At 44.6% G+C, this 22,704-nt stretch overlaps 1 protein-coding gene across 2 annotated transcripts in view; it reads right to left on the minus strand.

The window, feature by feature from the left end:
* The window catches only part of CYTH1 (cytohesin 1), a 77,047-nt gene that overhangs the window by 37,932 nt on the left and 16,411 nt on the right, over nt 1–22,704 (minus strand). The window contains exon 1 of one of the 2 annotated variants that reach the window (XM_024761250.1): nt 3,510–3,692. The exons of the other annotated variant lie outside the window; for it this stretch is intronic. Within the exon in view, the coding sequence (XP_024617018.1) occupies nt 3,510–3,537 (28 nt within the window). The 5' untranslated portion in view covers nt 3,538–3,692. Of the gene's footprint in view, nt 1–3,509; nt 3,693–22,704 lie in introns of those variants that run through there. 2 annotated transcript variants of the gene reach the window in all.

The following is a 22,704-nucleotide window of genomic DNA, read 5'->3' on the forward strand; positions in this document are numbered from 1 at the left end:
GGTCATGAAAAAGAACAAGCTGATTGGTAGATGCCAGCACAGAGAGATCTCCCAGACACTGTGCCACGGGAAGGAACAGGGCACCATGCGCGTGGCAGCGATGCTGGCAAACGCAAGATCTGAGAAGGACGCTCTTGAAACTGTCAACAGGGACCCTGTTCAGAGACGAGGAGTGTGGACAGGGAGCAAGCAGAGGCAGTGACGCCGCATTTTATACCTTTCTGTGTATCTGGATCCACAAGTGAGGCAAAATTGTATGCTGAAATTTCTATTCAGAGAAAATATGGAAATGTCACCAGCCACTTACCCCAAAACATTTGCTCAGATTAATGACTAATTATTGCTTTAGTGGAAGGAACATACTTGAGGCCTGTTATAAGGCGTGTGAAATTCCTTAGGCAACTATACCATCACGCCACGCTCTCTACGTGGGATTCCAACGTATTTCTATGAATCAGAATCCTGAATGCTTAACAGAAGAGACTTAAGATGCCAGAAAGAGAGGAGATGCAGAAACAGCCACTGACTTAGAAAAGAAATGTATTGCATTTTTCTAGGTCAGAAGTCAAGCTTTCATGATTTCTCCATAGGGTAAGGAAGGAAGAACATACAAAAGTCAAGAAATTATCTTCATAAGAAGGGAAGGAGTGGCGGGGCAAGTCCTGACCATGAGCAGAGCTGAGGGCAGCAGGACTGACTTCTGTCCCCGTTTTCACTGGTATGTCACACCCAGCACGGGCTCAGGAAGAGGACACGTGGGTCCCAAGAGCAGCACATCTCAGCAGTGCTGCCCAACGCCAGCCCCGGCGGAGTTCCATGTCCCCCGCCAGGAGCCGCGGACCCACAAGCCTGAGGCCCCTCTGCATCTAGTGACTGTCCCAGCTGCAAAATGAGCCCATCTGAATCCCCATGAGTGGAAGCTCTTCACAAGGTAACAGGAGAAGACAGCAGCAGTTACAAGAGTCTTTTTCTAAAAAGGAAATCTCAGCTGGGCTGCAACAAACAGAAAGAGGAGCAGAGACAAGAACAATGTAAATTCAGTAAAGGTGCCTTTGGAAGCCTGTCAAAATGCAAGGGAAAAGTGAGAAATGGGTATTATAAAAAACTTCCAGGACGTCTATCCCTCCATGTTTAACGTAACCATCAGCAAACTCTATGTAGGTCCTATGCTGCCAGCCCCCCACCACAAACATATTCAGCGAATCTTCCAGAGCCACAGGAAGGGCTACACCACAAGGTCCTGACGCCTCCTGTCCAGATCTACCGCACCTGCCTTGTCCTCGTCTCCACTGCCCATTGGCAGGCTGGGGGCTCCTAAGGCCCCAGACCTGTGTCCTGCCAAGACCCACACTCCCTGCCTCTCCTTTCCACAATGCTGGCTCCTCAGACAACTCCACCTGCTGCCCTCCACACTCCACCTGCCTCCTGGACGCTGGGTCCTGACCACTGGCAGCCAGCCCTATGCATTTATGTTCCGTACCAAAGAGAACTTGGGAAGCTGCAGAAAGCCTCAGACGATGGATAAAGCTCTGCTCTTTTCAGAGCAGAACCCGAGCCCCGTTTCTGTTCATGTCTTTCATCAAGAAAAAAGGGCACTCCTGACCCTCTGTTCAACGCTGCAGGCACACACGCTGGTGCGGTCCACAGACAGCCTATGAAATCCAGGCTAGAACCTATGAAATCCGGACCAGAGCGAGTCCCCTTCAAAACTGGTCCCAGCAGATGGTGATGCAGGTCTGCTGAGATGTGTGCTTTGTACAGTGCCAAGCGCTCTAGCTTAAAAATAAAGATGTAACCATTTTTGACTTCGCAAAATACAAACTCAACCCCTAAGGAAGGGAGTGAGGAGTATCTACAGATGTTCACTTACAGCACCTCTGCTTTTCTGTTTAATACTCGCCTCGACCTCAGCAACTGCCCAACAGAAGGCTGGCACAATGACAAGGAACACATTCAGAGGACGGGATGAGGGGTAAGTTACCATCAGAGAGAGTATTCTAGACGCAACCTGAAAATCCAATGTCCTAAGGGAGAGGCACTCTATTTAACTCCATTCTATTCAGCATATTTTCCTATAAATAACACTATCCTATACTCACATAGTATCCATGGCTTAAAATCTTTTTTCATTTCCATTTTTATTTGAACTTGACAGCAAAGTCTGACTATGAACTCTGTGCATTTCCTGACAATGAACTATGCACTATTACCTCCAGTTTAGAGGTAAGACTCAGTGAGTATAAATAATCCACAAACAGACCAAGCCCAATTCAGACTCACTGGCTGAGCACTCAGCTCTTTATTTTCTCTCACGGGAATAATAAAAGCCACCTCAGCTCAGCGTTTACTGTGTATCTGCATATGCCCAGCCTGTGCTCGGAGCTGGGATCTAAAGAGCTCCAGCCCATGCCCTGCACAGAAGGGAGAGGCCAGAGGGGTAGGTGTGCGAGCCTGTGGTGGTAGCACATGCTGCCACAGAGGACACCAGGGACCAAGCGGCTTCAGAGCAGTCAAGCCTCCGAGCCAGGAGTTGAGAACAAATGAATTCCCCAGGGCTTCCCTGGTGGCGCAGTGGTTGACAGTCCGCCTGCCGATGCAGGGGACATGGGTTCATGCCCCAGTCCGGGAAGAGCCCACATGCCGCGGAGCGGCTGTGCCTGTGAGCCATGGCCGCTGAGCCTGCACATCCGGAGCCTGTGCTCCGCAACGGGAGAGGCCACAGCAGTGAGAGGCCCGCGTACCGCAAAAAAAAAAAAACAAACATGGCCATCTGATGAAAGCATCACAAGAAAACATACACACATACACACACACAACTTAACCTCAGAACGTTTGAGAGCCCTGACCTAGGATGCTTTAAGCCAGTTCTTCTGCAAAAGCTTTTGGGATTTATAATCCACAAAATTTGTCACCCCTTTACTCATAGCTTCACTGTTTACAGTGTGGGTGTGGAGAAGATGAAGGAAGTTCCCCAGACCTGACGAGGCTTCGAACAGTCTTTACTTAATACCAAAAGAGGAAGATCAAATAACTATGGATATTCTCTTTGTTACATTTTTATTTAATAAAAATGGTTATTATTCATCTTGTACCTCACCGATACTTTCAACCTGGTCTCTAACATCTTTCCTTTTTAGTGTCACACTCACTCTGGGTGTACACGCAACTTGCAGAGCTTCTAAGACTGCTGCTCAGATTCAGGAAATCAGACACCATCACCAAGTAGGAGGGCACATGCCACCAAGACGCTCCCAGGGGGGATCTTCAATGAAAAGTAAAGAGTGGGGGTGGGGGCTGGGGGACATCTTCAGTTTAAAAACACAGAATCTCTCTGGCTTGCACGCTCTCTCTCTCTCTCTCTCTCTCACACACACACACACACAGAGGCAAGAGCCTCTCAGTTGCTACTCCTCAAGAGGCAGTAAAACCGTCGTCACAGAATTTCACATGTCAATCAAAAGAGCTACTTAAACCCCACCCTATATACCCAAGCCAGGACTGGGACTCACCATCGTCTTCTTTGGTTTTAAGGACCATCTTTTCTGTCACAGTAGGACCCTGAAGGTTGCCGGGTTTTGTTCTTCAAAGGAGAACTCAGAGCAAAGACTCCCTGGGAGGCAGGGCAGGGTGGGGCAGGAATACCTGTGAGCTGTCCAGCCACCGGGACAGCTCAGAGCTGCTTCCTGGACCGACAGGGAACTCGTTGGCCGCACTCCTGGACCAATCAGCCTCCAGCCACAGAAGCGTCACTCCTAGTTCGCGGCCACCACCCAGTTCCTGAAGTCAAGCTCAAGTAGCTTCCTAGAGGTTAACCACCTCCTCCCTGGAAGCAGTCTGAGGCTGGAGTCCAACGAGTAACAGTGGCACTTCTGGTCTCAGATTCACGCAAAGCAGCAGACAGAGCTGGCGTTTCTCTCTTCACTTCCCAAGTACCTTCTTAGAATGGAATCACTTAAAAACCCCTGGTTGTCTCACAATGAGATAATAGCGCATTTCCCAAGAGCATGACTGAGAGATCGTAATCATTACAGTATGTTGTGAGGTCACAGGATAAAAGTAGAAGGCAGATTTTAGAGGCCAAAAGAAAAAAAGTCTAAGGGAATTATTCCCATATTTATCCTTGAGATATACTTACCTCAAGAGATAAGTATACAGACAGTTCCCGACTTACAATGGCTGACTTTTTTTTTTTTTTTGCCGCACCTTGCAGCATGCAGGATCTTAGTTCCCAGACCAGGGATCAAACCCATGCCCCCTGCAGTGGAAGCACGGAGCCCTAACCACTGGACAACCAGGAAAGTCCCACAATGGTTGACTTATGATTTTTCAACTTTATGATGGTGTGAAAGCAACACGCATTCAGTAGAAACCATACTTTGAATGGTGCTCTTTTCCGGGCTAGCGGTATGCGGTCCAATCCTCTCCTGTGATGCTGGGCAGCAGCAGCAGTGAGCACAGCCCCCAGTCAGCCCACGATCGCAAGGGTGAACAACCGATACACTTACAACCATCCTGGACCCAGACAACTGCTCTGTTTCTCAGTGTCAATACAGTATCCAAGCCATTACATGAGAAAATCAACACTTCATTACGAAATAGCCTCTGTGTTAGATGATCTTGCCCCACTGCAGGGGGGCAAAACAAACTGTGTGTGTTCTGAGCACCTTTAACGTAGGCTGCACTAAGCTATGGTGTTCAGTTTAGGTGCATTAAATGCATTTTTGACCTACAACATTTTCAACTTATGATGGGTTTATCAGGATGTAACCTGAAAGAAAGCTTCCATGAATATTCACGTAACGTTCTGGGAAAAGTCTTTTTCTCAGCGCAATACCCACGTCAGTCACAATCCCAAGGAGAAAGAGACGCACTCAGAGTGGGAGTCTGGAGAGAAGAGAGGGACTGTCTATAAAAGTGAGGGTGGAGTGTAGGAAGACCACAGGGAGAGACGCAGCAGCAGGGCCAGTGAGAGGGGGCGGCCCTGACCCAGGCCAGGCCTGCTGGGCAGCGGAGTAGGGAGGCCGCTGGCAGGACCGCAGGTAGAGGGTTCAGCCGACCGTAGCTACCTGGTGGGGAGAAGACACCTTGACCTTCACTGTCCCCTGGCCCGCCAGTCTCCTACACAATCCAACAGGGCCAGAGGACCAGGGAGAACACAGAGAGTGGAGCTGTGAGGGCACAACACAAACCAAAGGCCCCAGGAGCCGGCCCTGAAGAATTCAATGGCCTGACATCTGCCTACCAAGTCTCAGCTCCGTAATCACCACAGTTTGAAGACCCTCTTCCTGGGACCCTGTGCCTCTCCAGGCTCGTCTCTCACCACCGTGCCTGGTTTGTTTCTCTAAGCAAAAGATGCACACATCATATAAAAAGCAAATAGTACCTAAGGCTTAAAACAGAAAACCACGGCTTCCTGCCCAACTCCCCACCCCCCGAATCATGCTTCACAGACGTAGGTCTCTCGACTATTTCTTCTGCTCGTCACCTCCCTGTTTTGAAATAACTAGTTACACTACTTGTTCTCGAGTTTTCACCTCTAGACGTCAACTGCCCGCCATGGAAGATGAAGACTCGCCTTTTACCCCCACCCCCCTCCCACGTGCACACACACATACACACGCCCACTCGGTATAATTACACAAACATTTCTGGTTAAATCAGTATTTAGTATTCCCATAAATACTGCTCACAACTCAGCTATATAATGTACTATGATTAAAATAACCACAGAATGGACTAAGTGTCCTTTGTTTGTTTCTGTTTGCTCGTGCCAGACTCTCTACCAAGCTATGCAACTGTCAAGACTGTCAAACGCACGGAGCGGTCTGTTTTCTGAGATGGCCTCCAGAAACCTCCACGCTCCTACTCAGCCTGGTCTTGTGGCTCTTGAGGCCCGCGTTCGGGGCACCACCCTGAGCACTCCCCCGGACATTTCCCACCACTGGACCTGAGTCTCTGATTCCACGGTTTTTTTCTTTCTTGGATTACTTGCTCATTTTGATGGAGCACATTCTCTAACAACTAACAGAGAGAGGCTGTGGAGGCGTGGGTTTTCATCGTCATTGTTGTGAATTTTGCATGTCTCTTCTCTCACACCTGACAGTCTGGCTGGGTGTGGCATCCTAAGCGAAGTCATGTTTCCTCAGCACAGTGGAGGCATCCACTCACTGTTTCCTCTTCCTGTATTGCTGGTAGTGATGGTACCATTCTGATTCCCAATATTTTGTATGAGACCTTTTTCCCCTCTCAGGAAGCTTTTAGGACCTTATTTCTACACTCAGTATTGTGAAATTTCATACGTTATGTTAGCCACCAGATAGAACCTATGTCTGAAGTCTTATACTCTTTAATAAATTCCTGTCCTTTGTTTTTTTCCAGTTCTTGTTTTTTGGAATTTCTATTAGTTAGACACTGGACCTCCATTGTGAATCCTTTAACTATTCTTATCTTTTCACTCCTACTTTTCCTCTCCTTTTTGAGCTGCTTTCTAGGAAATACTGTTGCAATGGCCCGAATGTTTGTGTCCCACCCACCCCAACTCATATGTTGAAATCCTAATGTGATGGTGTTTGGCGGTGGAGCCTCTGGGAGGTGATTAGGTCATGAGGGTGAAGCCACCTTGATGGGATAAGTGCCCTTATAAGAAGAGGCCAGAGAGTTAACTAGCTCTCTCTTTCTGCCATGTGAGGACACAGCGAGAAGACAGACCTCTGTAAACCAGGAAGAGGGCCCTTACTAAGAACCTAAACAGGCCAGCACTGAGATCTTAGACTTTCAGCCTCCACAACTGTGAGAAATAAACATTTGTTGTTTAAGCCACCCAGCCTGTGGTACTTTGTTATAGCAGCCTGAACTAAGACGATTCTCTACTTTATCTTCCAACCTATCTACTGAATGTTCTATTTTTGCTATTTTTAATTTGCAAGAACTCAGTCTTAATCTCTGAATATTCCTTTTTGATAGCATCCTGTTCTTGTTTCAGTAATATAATTTCTGAGACTCTTAAGTATATAGCTATTTTTACATATAAATTTATTTATTTTATCTTATTTATTTTGGGCTGCATTGGGTCTTTGCTGCTGCATGTGGGCTTTCTCTAGTTGTGGTGAGCGGGGCTACTCTTCATTGCGGTGAAGAAACCCCCAAAACAGACAAGTAAAACCTGCTGGGATTGTGATTTTCAGTGGCAAATCTACATTGAATCTGTAGGTCCTCTGGGAAAACTGACATCTGAGTGTGCTGGGTCCTGAGTGCACTTTCTCTCTCCATAGATTTAGATCCTCTTTCAAGTCTTTCAATAAAATTTTAGAATTTTTTTCCATTAAACTCTTGCACATTGTTGATAGATTTATCACCAGGTATTTAATTACTGTTGGTTGCTAATATATTGGAATGCATTTGTGCTTTATATGTTGACTTTGTAAACAGCAGCCTTGTCAACCTCTGTGAATGATTCTAACAATTTATCTTTAGGTTTTTTTACCTTTTCTATATGGACAGTCAATCCACCTGTGAGATAATCGTTTCCTTTTTTTCCTCTTTATAATCCTTGTGCCCTTTTTCTTGCCCCGTTTCCCTGGCTAGAGCGTTCGGGCCCAATTCTCCTGAGGCTCCGTGGCTGAGAAAGATTGGGCTAGAAAACCCTGCAGCACAGCACCAGTGAAGTTGCTGAGCGTGGACACCCTTCATTTCTTCGCCATCTTAAAGGAAAAGTTTTCTACATTCCTTCACAGAATATAACATTTACTATAAGTTGCAAATACCTTTTATCATGTTAAAAAAAGATCCCTTCTCTTTCTAGTTTGTCAAGAGATTTTTTTCAGTTATGGGTGGCTGTTCAGTTCTTTTAGTAATTTTCTTGCAGGTACACATGTGATATTTTTCCAAGAATATACAACCAAGTCATGAACTAGTCTAGCCCTGCACTGTCACGTGTGGTAACCACTACTGAGTTCTTCAAGTATGTTCTAAGTGTAACACACACCCTGGAGTTTGAAACCTTAGCACCAAAAAAATGCAAAGTATCTTAATTATTATATTGATTATATGTTGAAATGATAATGTTTTAGATATATTGGGTTAAATAAAATATATTATTAAGGTTATTTTTACCATTTATCTTTTAGCTGTTTAATGCGGCTACTAGAAAATTTTAAATTACGTATTTGGCCCACACTATGTTTTTTTGGACAGCATTGGCTAGACACACCAATGTGTGCGTGCAAATTTAGTCTATAATAATAGCTAACGTATTGTGTCTACTAGGTGTCTGCACTGTTTTAAGCACTTTTACAATAACCCTACTAAGTGGGAAAAATTTCTCCATTTCCTAGATGAAAAAACTAAAAGACATGGAGAGAGTAAGCAAATAGCTAGTGAGCCGTGGAGCCAGACTATAACCCAAGCAGCTGACTCCTCGGCTTGCGCTTTTAGTCACTACCTTGTACTGATCATGTGGTATTTTAGATCAGCAGGGAAAGGATGTGCTCTTCAATAAATGGTGATGACAACTGACTATCCATTCAGAAAAAATTTAGATTCCCTTTGCCATTCTATACTTAAAAAAACAAACAAAAAACCTCCAGATGGATCATAGGTCAAAGTGTGTCTCATATATGTATATGCACTTTGGCCTATAATCCATATGGAGGTTTTTGTTTTCTTTAAGTATAGAATGACAAACATAAGTATGTAAATATAAAAAGTATATATTATATATACCTATATATGTACACATATGTACACTTTTAAGTGAATTTTTTCTCATTTTATTGCAAAGGAACATTACTTCGTAAGCAGGTCACAAAAACCTAGAAGTCATAAAAGAAAAAACAATTGACCAACTTGACTTCATATGAATAAACTTAATATATAAACATATTATTTATATTCCATTTTGTATGACAAAAGCTCTCATAAAAAAGGTAAGACTGGCAGTATAGTTGGAGAAAATATTTGCAACACTTACAAGCAAAGGATTACTATCCAAAATATATGAAGAGTACCTACAAACCAATAAAAAGACAAACAACAGTAGCAAAATAGGACAAAGGATATGAACAGAGAAGAAAGACAGACAGCCAATAACCCTAATAAACAGGGCAGAATAAATTACAATAGCCAGTAGACTACCAGAGTGTTGAAGAGCATCGGTGAGGTTGTGGGGAAGGGGACATTCTCATAGTGTGTGGTGGGGAGCAGTTGGTGCCAAGTTTCAGAAGGCAGTTTGGTAATGTCTGTCCCAGTTAAAAATGTTTATACAGTACGCCCCTATGCCCAGATCTTGGTTTCTAAATACCATTCCCCATTAAAAAGGAACCTGTGATCCTTGGGGAAATGGTTGATTCCAGGGCTGGGTAGGGAAAAATACAAAATGAGCCTGGAAAATCTTGTGATGGCAGGAAGTGAGGAAGTGCTCAAGGAATGATGGGGACAGGTTGAAAGACACAGGAGCCAACTTGAGGAAGCACCCAGCCATTGACACGAAAATTGGGGGCTGAGAATGGATGACGAGGAACAGATATCCGCATCACCCCAGAGCATCTCTCAACAAGATTCTTAGGAATCACAAAAGGACAGACAGCCACAGAAACTTACAGAGACCTGGTGGACTCATCTTTACTAGATGTTCAAGGTTAACATCACTAAGGGCTTCCCTGGTGGCGCAGTGGTTGAGAGTCTGCCTGCCGATGCAGGGGACATGGGTTCGTGCCCCGGTCTGGGAGGATCCCACATGCCGCGGAGCGGCTGGGCCCGTGAGCCATGGCTGCTGAGCCTGCGCATCCGGAGCCTGTGCTCCGCAACGGGAGAGGCCACAACAGTGAGAGGCCCACGTACAGCAAAAAAAAAAAAAACAAAACCATCACTAGTAAAAGGATTCATCACCATCATGGACCCTGACACAATGCACTAAGAACACAACCTCATTCTTGCCAAAAATGCACAACCTCAATTGAATCAGGAGAAAACTGCAGGCAAATCCAATATTGGGGAACATTCTACAAAATAACCGAGAAGTCCTCTGTGAAGTGTCAAGGTCATGATACACAGGACTGGGAACTGTCGTGGTCAGAACTAATTGCAGTAGGGTCTTCTGAATTAGATCCTGGACCAGAAGAAAAGGACCTTAGTGAGAAAACTGGTGAGGTTCCAGTAGGATTGCCAGATTGCTTATTAGTATGTACTGGTGTTAATTCGCTGGTTTTAATAACTGTACTGTGGAATGTAAGATAGTAACCTTAGGGGAAGTTGGGTAGAGGGCATATGGCAACTCCATGTTTTTGCAATTTTTCTGCAGGTCTTAAAATTTCAAAATAAAAAGTTAGCTGCCCAGACCTGTTGACTCTGTATTGCAGCGTTTCTGAATCTCTTCTGCAGGTACAGAAAGATAGAAGTAGAAGAATGTTGATTGCACACAGCCTGTGACAGCAAAGTACTGGAAACAAAGTTTCATCAGTATAAAATGAAAGTATAGTACAGATTTTGCTGTGGAATGTACCAGTTTAAAAAAATTGAGGTAGATCTATGTGCTCTGACATAGGAAAATCTCTAAGACATATTAATTGGAAAAAAAAAACTTGTAGAAAAACACACACTGTTTAACCTTGTGATGTAGGCAGTAAAAAAAAAAAAAAGACTTTTATTTTTGTATTTTATATGTTCTGCACTTCCCCCACCCCAGAACATAGTAATAATGTATTCCTTCTGTAATTTAAACAGAAGAAAGTATGATATATTCTGCCTTTAGTGAGATAATCCTTTTTTTGTGTTAAAAAAACTCAGAATTATCATTTAATATTTATGCTTTCATTTTTTCTAAACACGATTCCTTTTTTTAAAAATTAATTAATTAATTTTTGGCTGTGTTGGGTCTTCGTTGCTGCACACGGGCTTTCTCTAGTTGCGGCGAGCAGGGGCTACTCTTCGTTGCAGTGCACGGGCCTCTCGTTGCAGTGGCTTCTCTTGTTGCGGAGCACGGGCACTAGGCGCGTGGGCTTCAGTATTTGCAGCACGTGGGCTCAGTAGTTGTGGCTCTCAGGCTCTAGAGCGCAGGCTCAGTAGTTGCGGCGCACGGGCTTAGTTGCTCTGCAGCATGTGGGATCTTCCTGGACCAGGGCTCGAAACCGTGTCCCCTGCATTGGCAGGTGGATTCTTAACCACTGCACCACCAGGGAAGTCCCAAGTATATAGTTTAAAAGGTTTTCTTCCATATCTTCCATGACCTGTTTCTTCTGTTTGCTTTGTTCTGTTCTGTTGTTAATGTTTGGGGACTTTCCTCAAATGTCTAGTAAACAGAGGCTGTTTCTTTACATTTAAGAGAGAAGCACTGACAACCCGATTAAAAGCTCTGTGTAGTAGCTGTGACCTATTGAGTGGTGGGTGTCTTTGTAAAATAATAAAGCAATAACATGTGGATACCCCACATGTAGGACTCTGTAGGTTCTTTTTTCTTGGGCAATGACCTAAAGAAGTGATCTCCAACCTCCTACCTGAGCTATGTGGGCTATAAACCTGGCCAGCAGCATCTGGGAAGCTAGGTAGAGGAGAAAGGGTAAGGAGCTCCTAAGTAAGTACACAGACTTTCACTCAGTTTCCTTACAGGCTCATCTTCATGTTTTACCAAAGGGGAAGAGAAATCGCCTTGCTACAGGAGATGGAAGAGAACTAGAAGTCTTAACTGCCTGCCATGACTTCCAACCCACCCTCCAGTTTCTAGCCTCACTCCGTATCTCTATTCTCAGAGGCCCATGGTGCCTTGAAGTCTTTCTGAGATATGGAGATAAATTGTTTTGCTTCCTGATGGCCTCCTTCTCTGCAGCTTAGATCTTTCCTGATAAGCTGCCAATAGGAGAGGGGCTTAGAGCATGCAATCACGGAAGTGTCCTCAAACCCCCAGAAGTGCACCTGTAAGTTGGGATGGAAAGTGACAAAGACCTCAACCTTCTACAGACAGAAATCCAGTCACCTGGAAATACTACAAAACTCTTTTAAAGGTTACTTCTACTTCCTGGATTAGCTGAAAAACATGGATTTGTACTGTTTTTCCTCACAGACACAAACAGCATCAAATCAGTATTGCACAAAAAAGACTTGAGAACAAAAGAAATACTGTATGTGTCGCAGAGAATTCAAATGAAAAATTCCTGGACATGCACTTACCTTGCACCTGATCACATCTGCCAGTACGTACTTCGTGAGGCAGAATTTTTGGCAGTTTTATCATCAAAAGTAAAACTCAATTAGATACTTTTTTTTAAAAAAGCCCGAACCATGCCCTTTTAGCCTTTATTTTATGTATACAATCTGAATTTCAATTTTTTCCAAAAAGAGTCATTACCTTTTGCAAGAAAAAAATGAGAAAGGTGCAATTCTTCACAAAATCTGGTGTTATTTTCTATGTGAAGAAAATCCACTATCAATGCCATAGCGCTGAAAAAACATGTGGTTTTGAGTTTCTGTGCATTTTTTCCTTGAGAAGGGGGTCGACACATCACGAGATTCTCAGAGAGGACCCTCGTGTGGAGGAATCTGCACCTGGACCCAGCCCTCCAAGAGTGGGTAAGGGCAGCACCATCCCTAGAAGAAGCCCGGGTAAATAAATGATTACCCACTTCCTGGTGACAATGGAACGATGCCCCAAAGGACTCACACCTGCCGTCATGATCACACTTGGAAACGTGTTGTGTACGCTGTAGAAAACATGGACTTGACATATTCGCAATAAACAGAAACATCTTCCTCCACAAGGACAGAGGAGCAACAGCACGACTCACAAATGAGCAAGAAGTATACTCAACTCGATGCTCATAACCATCGAACTACGCCTGTAAGCAGCTGCTGCAATTTTAAACGCCGCTTAAAACAGTCAAAATGCCTGGATGTGGTCAATTCAGTCTGTGCTGCCCTCTGCTGGCTACATGAGAACACTGTTAAAAGGTTTACAATTAGCCATTTTTGCAAATAAATTACCTTTTGAATGTATACAGAAGAAGAAAGTCATGTTCTACCTAGTATACAAGCCATGCTCTGGTGATATTCAGCAGTTCTCATTTTCTGAAGGGTTTTTTGTTATAAGAAAATTGGTTTGCCCTTTGTCTATACACTGTGACTAATTTACGGGAATGGGTGATAGCCAATGGGAATTTATGTTATATGGGCAGACACAGACAACAAACAATATACACAATAAATAATAAATTAACTAGCACGCTAGAAAGTGGTAAGTGCTATGTGGAAAAGAAGGAATCAGGAGTGCGTGCGTGGGAGCAGTTATTAAAGTATTAAATGTGGTGGTCAGAACAGGCATCACAGAGGTGAAAGCTGAACCTCAGTGACTCCCCCCAACCCAAAACAAAAACACCATACACAGGCTTCTCTTGTCCAAAATCCTGTGGTGTGTGAAATGCATTTATATTCTCCTCTGAACCTCCTACTTCCTGTTCCACACCACGTGGACTAATGAAATTAAACAGGCACCCTCTACAAGATTGGATTCCCAAGGCCATTTCCCTATGAACAGACCTGAGCTCCAGGACCCAGAGCGACTGTGGCGGCTGAACCTCCCACTTCCTGTGTCCATTTAGGAGAAAGTCTCATCACCTGGTAACCTGAGGGTCTCTTACTTTCAACCTGAAAGAGCCCAATACCCTTAGGATACCTGCCCCCCATGTTCTAGCTGCTGCTCACACGCTCAGTATTCATTATTTGAAAACTCTAAGTGCTTAGTACTCTGCATTCACTCAGAAAAGACTTGGGGCTCTACTGTGTGTTCAGTTTGAGCACCACACTAGCTGGGTGCTGGGGTCCGGAGGGAAGAGAGCACAGGCCTCTGGAGGCCGCGGGTGGTGGCAGCAGTAGCGGTCACCTAAACCACCACTCACGCTGCTGGGGTCCGGAGGGAAGAGAGCACAGGCCTCCGGAGGCCCCGGGTGGTGGCAGCAGTAGCGACCGGTCACCTAAACCACCACTCACGCTGCTCGGCACTAGGATGCCAGGGCCGGGTGCTCCAAGTTCTTGGAGGAAGAACACCAAAAATCAGTCCCTGGGAGAGGCGGGGACAATGGGGATGTGAGCAGTCCAATAACGGAGAGAGACTGGAGAAAACCCACAATCTCAGTGGCATTATCTGGTATTTAGGAGGAGATCCGGGGAGATTCAAGTACCGCTTTGTGGCCACAATCTTAAAGGAAGAAGTAGAGATGACCTTTGGGGTGAGCAGGCACTGCGTGGGAGAGGAAGGGCATTATACCCAAAGTCACAGAATGACATTTGTGTTGGCCGGGCTGCACATTCTCTTCGCAGCCAGGAAACCTACCTGGAGAGAAGTTTGCAAGAAAAAGAGACCTAGGAAATGCAGATTCAAAGACAAAAAGATGTGGAATTCCAAACAAGAACCAGGCTCACGGAGCTGCTAGACAGCCTGAGGTCTTGTCACCCCAACTGAAGGGACATGTGCTACTGCACCATAATCAGTCAGGTAACTGTGAAAAGTTGTATCAGTTTCCAAAGAGACACAGAGGTATTTTCACAGAAATACAGGATTTCTTGAGCATCAAAGCAACCCTGGAGGAGATCAGGCGGCACCCCTACCACCACCATCACCATCCCCTTCCACGATGAAGGAAGCTGAGGACACGGGAGAGTGGAGGAGCCATGCCAACCACGGCTGCCAACACCAAGCCCAGTGGGGCCCTCCCGGGGCGGTGCCCTCGGCCCCATCTACTCTCTATGTGCTCCCCCAGCCTGACGGGATGCACACTCCGGGCACAGGGACCAGATACCCCTAGTGAGGAAGTCATCTAGAGTGAGTTCCCTTAACTCTGAAACTGCCTAGGAGACAGCCCCTCTCCACTTTATACAGATATAAAATATCTGTATTTTATAGATAAGTTTATAAAATACAAATACAAACCAGTAAGAAACTTTTCGTAAAGGCTGAATTCTGGTCTTTTTATCAAACTGCTTATGAAATAAAGCATAAATAGAGACTAATAGCTAACAGCATCTGTTAGCTATTAACAGACTTGAGTTTCCTATAAATGCTGCTGGGGATACACCCTTCACATGAATACCAGGAAATATGAATGTGAATGGTCACAGCTGCGTTTGTAGCAATAACCCCAAAGTGGAAAACACCTAAATGTCCATTAAAAGTGGAACAGATTTTTTTTTTAATTGTGGCATACTCAAAAGATAAAATATCGGGCTTCCCTGGTGGCGTAGTGGTTGAGAGTCCGCCTGCCGATGCAGGGGACACGGGTTTGTGCCCCGGTCCGGGAAGATCCCACATGCCGTGGAGCAGCTGGGCCCGTGAGCCATGGCCGCTGAGCCTGTGCGTCCGGAGCCTGTGCTCCGCAACAGGAGAGGCCACAACAGTGAGAGGCCCGCATACCACAAAAAAAAAAAAAAAAAGATAAAATATCATACATTTGTAAAAGGGAACAAACTATAACTACATGAAATAACATGGATAAATCGCATGGACAAGCAAAAAAAAAAAAAAAAAAAAGATAAAATATCATACATTTGTAAAAGGGAACAAACTATAACTACATGAAATAACATGGATAAATCGCATGGACAAGCAAAAAAAAAAAAAAAAACAAAGCCTTTAAAATCAGAAGAAAACTTTACTGGAAGAATTTTATACCAAATCCAAAAAGTGTTAAGTACAGACCAAAATATTTTCTAACATGCAAACTCAGAACACCGACCTCCCACATACCCTTTCCTAGGAAACTTCTAGAGAATATGCTTCTGTAAACTTAAGGTAAACTGAAAACAGGAAAGACACAGACCAAGGAAAAGGGGATCGAACAGACAGGTAATCCCCAATGACTCTGCGGGGCGGGGGGGAAATGGAAACAAAGGCCGCACAGCAGACTTACGAGCAACTGATCTAGACCTGAGCGGAAAAATGATGTGCACTGTCCAGGGGGACACAACTGACTGAGGTGCTTAAGCAGACAGAAAGCATCATAGATAAGCTTGGGACAAAGCTGCAGTATTTTAGAAAACAACTGATAATTTCAAAGAAAACCAGGCAAAGGGAAAGTTGAGGCAATTAATAGCTCCAGGGAAAACAAAGAGTTGTACCAGGAAGACAGAATGACTACAGAACACCATGTGGCTCAGTAGCGTCGTGGTCAACAGAAAGTCTGCAGAGGGACTTCCCTGGTGGTGCAGCGGTTAAGAGTCCATCTGCCAACGCAGGCGACATGGGTTCAAGCCCTAGTCCGGGAAGATCCCACATGCCACAGAGTAACTAAGCCCATGCGCCACAACTACTGAAGCCCGCGCGCCTAGAGCCCGTGCTCCGCAACCAGAGAAGCCACCACAATGAGAAGCCCGCACACGGCAACAAAGAGTAGCCCCGGCTCGCCGCAACTAGAGAAAGCCCATACCCAGCAACAAAGACCCAACGCAGCCAAGAATTAATTAATTAATTTTTTAAAAGCATGCATGTAAATTTTTATGTGGTGTACGATCTTTTAAACTATGTGTATATATTGTATCACTGAGATAAAATAAACTTTAAAATATTTTCTATTTTTCTACCTGAATTCTACCTATTCAAATTCCAGTTCCAGAACCTCCTCCCACAACCCTCTCACTGTCACGCCATAGACAGGAAACAAACGAAAGATGCTGACTCAGATTCATGCTAAGTTTCCCCTCTAAACATTTTATGATTCTGTGAACTAAGACTCCCCTTCTCAAAGGTGAAAAGTGTCTGCTGAAACAGCGTTCTATCCTCTCAGGTAATCACGGAGCAATCACGTTAGGTATTCCATCAGCTCAGTGTAATACGCGTCACCCACCGCATGATGAATGGATGGTTTTAACGCTGTCCTGGGTCGAAAGGAAAATGTTCACGGATCAAACAAGCCTAATGGTTTTGTAGGGGACAATGGTGACTAAGCTATCAGGCAAGTTCAGTCTTTAACTGGAGTAAAGTAATACATGACAAGTACCAGCTATTTAAGATAAATTCAATTGATATTTCCAGAAATGATCTTTCTGGGGACTTCCCTGGTCGTCCAGTGGGTAAGACTCCATGCTGCCAACGCAGGGGGCCCAGCTTCGATCCCTGATCAGGGAACTAGATCCCGCATGCATGCCTCAACTAAGAGTGCGAAAGCTACAACTAAAGATCCCGCATGCCAAAATAAATAAATAAATAAATAAGATAATTTTTTTTAAAAAAAGAAAGAAAGAAATGATCTTTCTGGTACTTTTACTACTTAGGGGAATGGTGCTCTGTGTACTTCTAAACCAAATTCAATTAATAACTTTTGGGGAAAAAATGGCCAGCCTTCAATAAATATGGAAACAACTGCCATCGTGGTGTGAAATTTAAGCGTGTATGAAAGCAAAGTTCTCTGACAGCTCAAACAGTAAGGACAGATAAGGCTGGGGAACACGGGAGCCTGCCTGCCCACTCTTCGTTGCTCTGGACATCTGCTCTGATGCGCAAGCACTGCATATCCTCTTCCTGTTTCCTTCGCTCCCTTTCTGCCTTACTAATTATACATCACCCCCTTTCTTTGTAAAACCACAAGACCACGTTACAAAATCGGTGCACTCCACCCATCCTTTTACTCAGCTGACAGAGAGCAAAGTGAACCAGTGAAAAGAAAGAAGCCAGGGCCCTGCAGATGGAGCCATCACATGACAGAGGAGCAGGAGACAGACCACGCCCACCCTGTGTCACGGGCCAGAGCAGAGGAGGTGGAAGGCAGTACCACACGAGCAGCCAGTCCAAACTTCTGCTTGGTACCTGTCACTGATTTGAAAAGCAAACTAATTGGAAACCATGGTTTTATCTAAAATCTAATCTCCTTGTTTTACAAGGCAGGTGGTTTCAGTAAAATACAAAACAAACAAGGAAACTCTAATAATCTATTATTGAAGGGGCGTTTCTTCAAGATCTTAAACCACTGTTCAGATGTTTATTTTCCCTAAAAAAACCCCTCCTTTCCAGTCTCAAAAATATTCCTACCAGGTTTGGAGGCAGGTATCTGTTTGCAGAATCTACCATCACCCAGAGTAACACCAAGTGCTCCCACACAAACCCTCTGGGTCCACCTGAAAAGGGACAGCTAATCAGGTGCCCAGAAGGGGTAGAGCATGGGATATGGGGGCACAGTGAGGTCCACACAGGGAGCTGGAGTCGCATCCGGGGAGCAATGCCAGTGACCCCCACTCACGTGGCAGCAGGAGAGACAGAGAAAAACAGAGAACTTTAGAACGTGTTTGGAAGTAGAATCGACAGCACTACTAAGGAACTGGATGTGGAAAACGAGAGAAAGGGAGGAATCAGGGTTGATTTCTCAACACGTGATTTGCACACCACACGGGCAGACATGCTGTTTCCTAGGATGGGGACAGCTGGGGGCTCTGCAGTGCCACACTGAGCATGAGGCCCCGTTCAGACATCTCGGGGGGATGACAAATGAGGCAGTGAGCCACCCGAGCCTGCAGCTTAGGGGGAGGAAGAAGGCTAGAGGTACAGTCGGTCCTCATAATTCAAGCAGTTACGTCCTAGAAAGTCACTGCTAACCCTGAGTTGCCGAACACTGAACCAAGGTCCCCAGGGGAAATACAGGGCTAGGTTCCTGCGAGCCCCTGATCCCACTTCCTCAAAGGATCAACACGTATGCTTGTTTCAGGACACCTCACTGACACTGAACTCATGCCTGAAGGAGGCTCATCAAACACACGTGTGTTCTCAGTGGGGCACACCACGGCCTTCTTGCCCTGGGGAACACACCAGACAGCACATCCGCACTATGCGTGGGGCCATTTTAAACAGAGAAATCACCAGCAGAAAGGGCAAAAACGTGGCACTAAGCAGGGTGCATCCAGGGTCCTTGCTTAAGGCCTGAGCACTGAAAGGGGAGGTAGAGGGCCCTGGGAGCCGTGGTGGACCACCCGCATCTTTCACTGCCCTGCGCACATCCACACACAACTTAGAGAGCACCACCCTCGTGCTGATCTGGGGTTACAAACGGATTCTAGTGAGGAGGCAAACTCACAAATACGGGATCCACAAATGACGAGGACTGGCTATATAAACTCGGGAGACATCAGAGGATAGGCAGTACTTAATTAAAGCTATTGGTTATACCGAATGGTGATTCCAAATGTTCAGAAGATCCAATTAGTGGGAAGAAAGAGGGAGAAATGTGACCTACTTTACAACTTGCAGTCTATTCCCAGATGCCTGGAGTTAGGGGGACGCCCTCTCTTCACCAGTTATAAAGCTGGTGATTTGATCTCCACTTTCTGACTGCTTTCTCTATTTCCAGCAGTTCAGAACTTGAAATGGAAAGAAAGGACTGTTATTCGTTGCTCTCTCCCACTGGAAAGGAAAGAGCTTTATCCTATGCATTTCATATCAATTTCCATAGAAATTACCTTTAAAATGTATCTAACTGGAGGAAAACCTCTATCATCAATTAACTGGTTTGGGATGATCAGGACAAATAATGCCGTCAAATAAGACGACAACTGAGAACTTTGCAAAAGCACATCAATGAGTCTGTAACTGTGACCTAGTAAATGGAGGTAATGTCACAAAGCTCTTATCACAAAGTGATGGTACAGATTCAATCCTATATTGAAAATGTAAAACGCCTACTTAAATACAAAGCTAAAGGTAGTTCTGCAGAATACAAAACTTCTTGTTTAGTAAAAGACGGTCCTGCCAGAAAGTCATGTATAATCCTGGTCGGGAAACAAGACATCCAAGAACACATCACGAAAAAGAGTACACGCAGGGGTTATCCAATCTCCCCAAAGATTTACTCCTCCTTTCCTGAAGTCTTCAGGCACATGCCTGAGTGAGCTGTGTGACAAGAGTCACCAGGAGTGTGAGGACACTGGGGCCAAACCTCTCATCCCACCCCAAAGGCTGACAGACTGCGAACGAAGGCTCAGAGGGCTGCTGGCATCCCTAGTTCACACGTGGGGTTTACACAATGACCTGAGGGAATCCTGCAGGAGACGACAACCATTAAATTAAGCAGTACCAACAATCAGGACAGAAAACGGTACAAACAAGGCACTAAGTGGACTAAATCGGTGGCTTGCCACATCGCAACTATGAAAGGACCAATTTGCCAACTTTAAGATAAATTAACTTTTAACTCCTGCCATCTAACTTGTCTGGGGACATAAATCACCGAATCTTTAGAATAACCTTTAATTAATACCTTAACTCCAAAGTAGAAGACTTTCTGCCTGGTAGTTCAAACACCAAAACCCCCTAAACAACAGAATTGTTCTAAAAATATTTTACAGAATAATCCCTTTTAAAAGAATATTAACACTCGCTCCCCCCTTTTTAAAAGAAGATGTACACTTTGAGTGGCAGTGGTGGGTGGCAAAGGCCTGGCTGATGCCATGACAGAGTGCCTATCCTCTGGCTACACTGAGGGAGAGGAATAAAGTGACCATCGAAGGCTTGTCTACGTTGTGTTTGTCTCACAAACATCATGGGCAAAAGCCACGAGTTACCAGGGAGCAGCTTACCTAGACACACAGAGCAACTCTGCAAAGGGAAAGCACAGGAGACGCAGGCACACAGTGCTGAGAGAACCTTCCTGAGGGCTACCCTGCCCTCACGCCTGATTCTGCTGTGCTCCTGGGTGCATTTGCCCACCTGCAAGAATTTATACTTCTATATTTTTGTGTGAAGCTTTCTCTCCAATTTTAAATAAGTACAAAATTGTGATTTTGTACAAGAACAGAAAAAAAAAGTTTGCATTTACTTTGTGATTGTTTCAAGTTTTACGTCACTTTTTTTCTAGGAAAATCCAGTCTTTTTTTTGATTGATGATAACATATTAAAACATACTTTCACTGATTTGCATATTATTCTCACATTAAATAAAAGCTTCTCTAAGACATTTTAAAACTAGTTACATACCATTTGTACATACCATTCCTTATTACATTTTACATATAATAAAACGTTTTTTAGGAGAAAAGGAAAACCCCACGATACAAGCCAACCATTCCATCCATGGATATTAACCCAAGAGAAATGAAAACATGTCCACACGATGACTTTACATGAAGGCTCACAGCAGCTTTATTCACAATGGCCCCAAACCAGAAACAATGCACACGTTCATGACAGGTGACTGGATAAATACACTGTGGTCCATCCAGACAATGGAACACCACTCAGAAACAAACAGAAAAAACTGACATCCCAAAAATGATCTCAATTACTTCATGCTGAGTGAGGGCCAGACACAGTAGAGAAAACATTGTATGATTCCATTTACATAAAATGCTGGGGAACACAAACCAATCTGTAGTGACAAAAAGATCCAGGGTGCCTGGGGTAGAGGGAGGGATGGGCTGCAGATGGACGTAAAGAACCTTTTCATGGCAATGGAAATGTTCTGTATCTTGACGGTGATGGTGGTTTCAATGGTGCACAAATCTGTCAAATATAGCTCATCAGACTGTACACTTCACATAGATACAGGTGACTGTATGTAAATTATACCTCGATAAAGTTATTTTTTAAAAAACTACAATAAGGGGGAATCAGAAAAGTTTGTAGCAAAAAGATAAATGGAAATGAATCTACTTGTTACCACTAAGTAAGGTGTTTCAACGTCAACGCTGGTATCCTAGTTTGCTGTGGAGGCCCTACCAAGTCCTCCAGAATGTCCGCTGACGATGGCCTTCAGAGCAGACACTCCCCAGGCTCCTGCTGCATGTCACCCCCTTGACTGATGTACACAGAGCACCTCACTGGACCCTTCACAATGCCCTGCAAGGCAGGTGCGACTGTGTCGCTACCCCCAAGTCTGTGCCCCTTAGAGAAGACAGATAATCTGCCCAAGGCACAAGGTGGCCAGGGTAAAAATTAAGGCTTACTGATGAAAAATTCATGACAGTGCGCTTTGCTCTTGTTTTTTTTTTTGTCGGTGCCACGCGACTTGTGGAATCTTAGTTCCCTGACCAGGGATCTAACCCAGGCCCTTGGCAGTGAAAGCACGGAGTCTCAACCACTGGACTGCCAGGGAACTCCCAAACAATGCACTTTGGAAAGAGTATTAAAAGACAAGGTTATCAAGCCAAGTTTAAGCTTCTTTCTACCAGAGAGTCCCTAAACAGGCACTGTCCTCCCTATCTGTACAGAAAAGGATTCTAAAACCTATCTGTTCAGAATTAAATCGTGGTTTGTGTAGACTCACTTTCAAAAGTCTTTAACACAATTTGTGGATGCAGATGTCTATAAAAAGCCCTTTTCAGTCACAAGGGGACACAGGAGTGCTGAGAAGTCAGGAACACAAAGCTCAACAGCTGGCCTGTGTCCAGTAAACACAAGGTGGGAAGCAGATGAGTTCTCACCCTAAATTAACTCTTAAGAAACCCTCATCTGAGCTCAACAGAGAATACAGCTGGATGAAACATACCCAGAAAAAACAGCTCCTTTTCTTGGTTAAAGGTCAAAGTTCTCCTTCCATCTAGAATACAAGGTCCCTGAGAACTCTGTTCACGTCTAAATTCCAAGACCCACAGAGTGCCCAGCTCCTAATTGGTACTCAATAAATATCTGTTGACTAAATTAACAAGAAATGACCTGGGAAAGAAGCTGCTATAATTCCCATTCTGATTTATACGAACACTAGGCAAGGTCTTAGAATAAAGCTACCCCACCAACACTGAGAAGAGAGA

Source organism: Neophocaena asiaeorientalis, unplaced genomic scaffold (genome assembly GCF_003031525.2).
Source record: "Neophocaena asiaeorientalis asiaeorientalis breed wild unplaced genomic scaffold, Neophocaena_asiaeorientalis_V1.1 scaffold30, whole genome shotgun sequence".
Lineage (NCBI taxonomy): Eukaryota > Metazoa > Chordata > Mammalia > Artiodactyla > Phocoenidae > Neophocaena > Neophocaena asiaeorientalis.